The sequence below is a fragment of the Brassica rapa genome, chromosome A05 (genome assembly GCF_000309985.2).
Source record: "Brassica rapa cultivar Chiifu-401-42 chromosome A05, CAAS_Brap_v3.01, whole genome shotgun sequence".
Taxonomy (NCBI): Eukaryota; Viridiplantae; Streptophyta; class Magnoliopsida; order Brassicales; family Brassicaceae; genus Brassica; species Brassica rapa.
In genome coordinates this window covers 20,404,033-20,411,671 of record NC_024799.2, presented here as the reverse complement: position 1 = coordinate 20,411,671, position 7,639 = coordinate 20,404,033, and the positions used below count along the sequence as shown (strand labels likewise).

At 34.1% G+C, this 7,639-nt stretch overlaps 1 protein-coding gene across 1 annotated transcript; it reads left to right on the top strand.

The window, feature by feature from the left end:
- Positions 1 to 2,284: 2,284 nt before the first annotated feature.
- On the top strand, positions 2,285 to 7,594 carry LOC103869360 (cytochrome P450 705A22). Its single transcript, XM_033291211.1, has 2 exons — positions 2,285 to 6,655; positions 6,739 to 7,594. The coding sequence occupies exons 1-2, from the start codon at positions 5,756 to 5,758 to the stop codon at positions 7,384 to 7,386; spliced, it is 1,548 nt and encodes a 515-aa protein (XP_033147102.1). The 5' UTR covers positions 2,285 to 5,755; the 3' UTR covers positions 7,387 to 7,594.
- Positions 7,595 to 7,639: the final 45 nt, after the last annotated feature.

Sequence of the window (7,639 nt, the reverse complement as noted above, 5' to 3'; positions counted from 1 at the left end):
TGAGCAAGCATGAATCGATCGATTCAATATGTAATAACAAAATTAACTGACATAAAAAAAAATTAACTGACATAAACCACAGTAGACCAAGTTGACTGAATTTTACTCAACAAAATTTTAGGTTTTCATCCAATAACCAAATAAACTGATATATAAACCGATTTTGGTTCAATCCAGAATAGATAATAACATACCAAAACATCCAGTCCGGTCGAATTTGTTCATCGGTGTGTAAAAATTTGAATCCCTCAATTAAAAAATTTCTTCATAACTATAGATTTGAGTAAAAAACGTAAATTAACCAACTATTTTTATTGGGTCAAATTAATTAGAAAAACTAACCACTAATTTACCCAAAAAAATGTATGTAGGTGAATTTACACGACATGTGACAGTTCCTTAAAGGAAACTGTGGCACTGTGTTCCTCGACGCGGTAATCAAAGAAGCACTGCGACTGCATCCGCTTGGACCTATCTTAGCAAGAGAGGTTCAACAGCAGTGTGAGATCGGAGGTTTTCTAATACCGGAGAACACACCAATGATAGTGAATGTATATCAGATTATGAGGGATCCAACTGTGTGGAAAGACCCGTTCATGTTTGTGCCAGAGAGGTTTTTGGTTTCTTCAGAACCAGATAAAGTAAAGAAATCTATACCTTTTGGAAGTGGAAGACGTGTGGCCCGGCGCAGCTCTCGGTACCGTTATAGTGGCAACTGCAGTGGCTATTCTGGTGCATGGATTTGATTGGAACATTGAAGGAGGCGTCGACATGGTTTGAAAATAAGATTTTATAAGCTAGTCATGACTCATCTTCTTAAAGTCACTCGTGTTACTCAATATTTTTTTTTTGTACCTTACATATGTGATGGTGATGGATGTGTTGTTGGCAGTTTATGGAAGCAAAAGTGATGAGTACAAGATCATTAAGAACCAAATGGCGCCCTTTAGTTATCATGTCAAAGTTGAATTAACCAATTAAACTTATAAAAATATTTGTCATTGTTTAAGCAAAAATAAAGTAAACCAAAAGCAAAACTAAAAAAAAACACTGGAAAAATAATAAAATCATGACTTAAGAAACTCATATAAATATTAACATATGAACTCAAACTATTATCAGTTTTAGCTAAAGGCGTATTAAAAATTAGAAATATAAACGGATTTTAAATTAAAAGTAATTTTTAATTATAAAAAGTGTGCGACAAAACGTCAATAAGGAATAATCTTTTTCCTAGAGTGTTGGAGAGAGTAATAACTACTTGCTTTGAAAAAAAGTTGTAATGTATTATATGGGTTGTTGTTAAGTTATTTTTATATATTAATAATAACAAGTTTGAATCAATTGTTTTGAAAAATCGATGATCCAGCTTAAATCATTTTTATCAGAAAAGGCCAAACCATATATGTTACATATCTTTTATGATATTTTTTTTCTTTTAGGTATGTTTATACTATTAAAAATAAATCATTCTAAAAATTTAATGTAAAAGTAGACGTTAGACTTATCCCCAATATATTAATTAAAACACATTACAATTTCTTTTTGTAGTCACGTGTCATCACTATGATGATTCTTAGAATTATTAGAGAAATATGTTGGTCCATCTAATTATATAATAATTTTTTACTAAACTAACCATAAATTCATTATTAATGTTCTTTATTATTTATTTAAATAAAAATTACAGAACTACCTAATTTGGCTAAAGTATATATGAAAATTAATGATTTTGAATAATAAAGACTTGATAAAATTTAGTGTATCTTCTATCATATTTTTTTAATCTTAAAATTATTAAAATAAATTAAACAACCACAATAACCATATAATAAAAATTTAGTTTTTCTGTATATGTTATATTTTGAATTTTTTTAAATGACTATAAATTACTAAAACTATTAAAAGTCTCATATTCAAATTTTGTGATCTATGGTTTAATTTTTTTTTGTTATGACAAAATACAAATGATTACAAAATTTATTTTCTAAATTTATTTTGAACAATTTTTTTGATAAAATATTTGAACAAACATTGACAACTTATTTTTTATTTAAATTATAAATTACTAAAACTATTAATCCCACAATGAAAATTTTGTTATCAGTAATTTAAAATTTTACTATAAAAAATACTTATGATATAAAACCACATGAGTAGAAATCATCATTTAATAGACATTAATATTAAAAATATATTATGCATTTAATATCATTTAAATTTAATTACATATCCTATCAAATAGAAAAAATTATTGTTTGGATTAATAAAATTGATTTATATGTTCACACCAATTTAATTATATATGTAATAGTTACTCTTTTAAATTATTTAATATATATTTATTATTTTATAATATGTAACAATATATAATACATAAAATAATATATATATATATAATGTTTATTCCGCGCAAGGCGCAAATCTTAATCTAGTATATTATTATTTATTAGTTTTTGGTCTTACAATAAATTAGTCTAATAATACAATGTCAGTTAAATACACTATATTTTCTCATATACTTAACGTGAAAATATAACCAACCAAATCGTATTTACGTAATTAGATTCAACATCTTTTCAAACTAATACAAAATCTTTGTTAACCCACATTAATTATTTCTTATGATTAAATGTTGTCTTTGTCAATGCCAAACCATTCCATGCACGAGTTAAAAAAAAACACAATGTATTTTTGACAATTCAATCATCGTAACGGCTAACTTTGCTTCTCTCCGATGATCAAACTAGAAAAATGTTAAATGTATTATGTTGTGGATTGTTGTAAAGTTTTTTTTTTTACAAGTTTCACGTGATTGATATTTCATGTTTTGTGAGATCGATGATCTATCATCATAGAAGGCCAAAACATATACCCTTTGTTGAACCATCTCTGCTTCACCCTTTGCTGAACCACTCTCCTCTTTCCTCCTTGCGCACTGAGTCTCTGGATCTGGTCGTTTCTCCATCAGATAATAGGTTTTCAAAGGCATCTTTGGTTACTTCCAGAGCACCAGCGAGGCGAGAGGAATCTGGGTCACCATCGGAATCGGGCATTGGGTCTCTTGTTAGTCGCCGACTGCACTCGAAGCTGGGTTAGTTTTAAGATCCGAGACCGCCGGAACATCAGACGCATAGCTGTCGTCGCCGTTCCTGCACCTGTCGTTTCGCTCCAGTAGGTTTCCGCTAGCTGCTTGTCCAAGGTTTTCGTAGAGCTTCTTTTCTCAGGTCGAGTGAATAGGTGAAGAGACAACAGCCATGGCGATTCCCGATTCCCGGTTCTCGATTGTCTTTCTCCTTCTTGCTTTTGATGCTCTTCATGATGGCTTTGAGAACAACCCTTTTCTCGGCGTCACCTGCAGAAAGATGAAGATTTTCTCTCACCGGTTGAATCGTCTGCTTCAAGGAGTTTGTTACTCCTTGTGCTTCATGGAGTTTGTTACTCCTTGTGCTTCATTTCCTGTAAACCTTTGCTCTGACAGTTAGCTTTTTGTATCACCAGTATCCTTGTCGTACCTATGTGTCGCTTGGCTGGATGGAGCCTGGATAGACCGCATGAGCTTGACCGTCGGTGTCGATTCGGGTCTACAACTTGCTCTTTGTCGAGATAGCTAAAGGTTTGTCCTGTTGATGACCTCCTCCAGCGGTGTCCCGGGGTGGAAGCCAGCCACCGCCGTTGAAGCTGTTGGTGCCACTTAGGTGAGTTCAACGGAGCATCCTTTCAGTCTATACTCTTGATCTGAAAGTTAGTCTAGCTATGCAAGAAGTGCTTTGGTTTTAGGAGTCCTAAATTGTTGTTTTTTTGTCCGAGAATTCTAGTTAGTTTCAAGCTGTCCATGTTTTTAGAAGTTTTGAGCTAACTTATTAGATTTTTAGGGGGTTTTTTGAATTTTTTGCGGCCCTTAAAAATCAGATTGGCTTTTAAAACAAATCTTGGTGCAACTAATATTGTAACCAAACCTTCATTTCTATAGAATGATATTTACAATTTAGCTATAAAAAAAAACCCTAAACATATACATTATGTTTCTTTAATAATATTTTTTCCTTAGATATATCTTTACTTTTAATATAAATTAACATAAACAAACCAAACAAAACCCACAATAGACCATAGTTTGTCATACATAAAGCTTCAACAATCCTAAGATCATCTCTGATAGTGCATCATTCCGAGGGAATACATCAAAAAAGTAAAAGAAAATATTTTCTAATAGTACATCATTTTAAAAGAAAAATTAGGTTATAATAGTATCCCTTAAGATTTGAGGAAACACTATTCACAACCTTATTTCTACTACTGAACTTTTTATTAACAAATTGATGCTTAAATTTTTATATAGTTTTATTTTATATCAAAAAGATTAAATATTTGTGTTTTATACTTTATTGAATTTAGTAATACTTTCGCTAATACAGTTATAATTAAATATAAATCATTGTTTATTATTATAGAAACGAAATTTATGTATAAAATAAAGATTTAGTTAAAATAAAAATTATAGTTGGGTAAAATTTGTAAGTTTCTAAAAAATAGCATTATTAGAATTAATAATTGCTATTAATAGTAGAATTGGAGTATTCTATTTTGAGGGAATAAATGAAGGTAATCATTGGAATAAAACTTAAACTGAGTTTACGTTATTTTGAAGAAATTTTTTATGACAACCATCGGATATGACACACCATGTTTTCAGAACTGGGTCTAAATGCATATAGGCTTGGGACTTTGAAAAATTATATTATTTAATTCCAAGTAGAAATAATTAAGTAGCTTTAGTGGTGGTGCTAGTAGATGTATAGATAAGATCCGTTGTTCAATTCTTCCCCATGATAATAAATTCTCATGGTTTTGGGAATAAAATAAATAATTAGGTTTTAGGCCTTATAATTTTCAGACCGGTTTTGCCTGTTCTTACTAGTATCTCGAGTTCCAAAAGATCCAGACGCTTCATCAGGCTTGGTAATTACTATAACAAATCTTGAAAATTCTCAAGGTTCTGGGGATCAGAAAAATAATTAGGCTTTAAAGCATGATTAACCCAAAATTCTTAAGATGAGATTCTTAGCGAAGTTAAGAAACTATTTCTTAACTTTTAACTTAAAAAACTAAGAACCGGTTCTTAAATAAAAACTTTAAAAACCGGTTTTAGTTTTTTAGTTAAAAATTAAGTAACGGTTTATTAACTTCCGCTAAGAACCTAAGAACCTCAGGTTAATCATGGTTTTAGGGCCTACAAATTTCAGGCCGGTTTTGCATGTTCTTACCGGTATTTTGAATTCCCAAAAATCCAGACGCTTCTTCAGGCTTGGAAATTACTATTAACAGTTTAGTAGCCATTTGTGATGAGGCCCTTCATATACACATACTGGCTATTCAAGCGTTGGATTACACAAAAGGTACAAGACTCCCTATACGGTTTTGCATCCACAAGACTCCATACGCATGTGACGGGAAAAATGAACACAGTAATATAGGTGTACAATGCATGATTGAAGTGACTTCAAAACACTTGCAAGGCTCCAATTTTGTTGGCAAATAATAAACAACATAAAAACAAACCCAATTATTATACAACTCCAAAGGAGAAAAGTTCCAACTTCTGACAAGAAAGAAGTATATATACAGTTATCCATTATTTCACGTCCATCAAAGAAATAATAACATGTATTAAGCATGGCCGTACAATATTATATTCAAGACTCTCCGATAAGGAAAATATAACGGCATCTCCTTCGCTTTTTGAGCACCGACTATGGACGTAGACTTTCAAAACTCCTTCATTCTCGTCCTCCTATGCCTCTTGTCACTTCTCTGTTACTCTCTCTACGTCAGGAAACCACAGAGGTTTGATTTGCCTCCGAGCCCTCCCTCTCTCCCAATCATCGGTCATCTTCATCTTTTACTCTCTCTTCTTATCCACAAGTCTTTCCAGAAACTCTCCTCCAAGCACGGACCACTCCTCTACCTCCGCATCTTCAATGTCCCCATCGTCCTCGTCTCCTCATCCTCAGTAGCCTCCGAGATCTTCAAGACGCACGACCTGAACGTCTCGTTCCGTGGCCTCCCTCCGCTTGATGAGTCACTCTTGTTCGGATCCTCCACTTTCCTCATGGCTCCCCATGGAGATTACTTGAAGTTTATGAAGAAGCTCCTCGTCACAAACCTGCTCGGATCTCAGGCACTCGAGCGGTCACGATGCATCCGTGCCGATGAGCTAGAGCGGTTTTACGCTAACCTGCTTGGCAAGGCAATGGATAAGGAGATGGTTGATATTGGCAAGGAAGCAATGAAGGTCAGTAACAAGATCATTTTCAAGATGCTCATGGGAAGCAGATATTGTTTGGAGGAAGATGGTGAGGCTGAGACAGCCAGGGGTCTAGTTATCCAGTCATTTGCCTTGTTTAAGAAGATTTTCTTGGCAACATTGCTTCACAGGCCGCTCAAGAAGTTCGGAATCTCTTTGTTCAAGAAGGATATATTGAGTGTCTCCGACAGGTTTGACAAGTTGCTAGAGAGGGTTCTAGTGAAACACCAAGAAGAGAAGCCGAGTGAGCATCAAAGTGCAGACATGATGGACGTATTGTTGGAAGCTTTTAGAGATGAAAATGCTGAGTATAAGATCACTAGGAACCATATTAAGACTTTTTTCATTGTAAGTGTTTCTTCCCCTCCTTAAGAAATATTCAAAGTAATTATCCAGACTAAGAAGTTTTTTTTTTTTTTTTACAAGTGCAGGAACTTTTCATTGCAGGGACTGATAGTATGGGGCAAACTACACAATGGGCAATGGCTGAGCTGGTGAACAACCCCAACATTCTTGAGAGACTGAGAAAAGAAATTGAATCAGTTGTAGGGAAAACAAGTTTGATTCAAGAAACAGATTTACCAAGCCTTCCTTATCTGCAAGCAGTGGTCAAAGAAGTGCTTAGACTGCACCCACCAGCTCCACTCTTTGCAAGGACCTCCAGAGAGGAGTGTAGAATCAGAGGCTTCTACATACCGGAGAACACAACGCTTTTGGTTAATGTTTATGCTGTGATGAGGGATCCTGGTTCTTGGGAAGATCCTGATGAGTTTAGGCCGGAGAGGTTTCTAGCTTCTTTAGGAACCGGGGAAGAGGATGAGAGAAGAGAGCAAGCACACAAGTACATTCCTTTCGGGAGCGGAAGGAGAGGCTGTCCTGGAGCAAATCTAGCATACATCTTTATAGGAACTGCAGTTGGGATGATGGTCCAATGCTTTGACTGGACAATCAAAGGGGATGAGGTTAAACTGGAAGAGGCTGCTGGAGAACTGAACCTGACTATGGCTCATCCCCTTAAATGCACTCCTGTAGCTCGAACCATAAAACCCTTTGGCTTCAATCCTGCAGAGAGTACCTAGTTCGTAGGTTCTTGATGATGGGTTAAGAGTAACAAGGAAGCCTCTGGGTTGAGATCTTATGTTCATCTTTTTTTCAGAGACCTTTGAGAAGAAATGGTATTAGAACAAGAAAGGTTTATGTCTTTATATGTTTAACTTGAGTAGATAATATGTTTTGCATTCAATTTATCTTTCTGGTTCTTAAATAATAACATCCAAAATTCCAAAAATTATCAAGGCGCTATTTCAGTGCATACTGTCTTTTAAAGTGTTG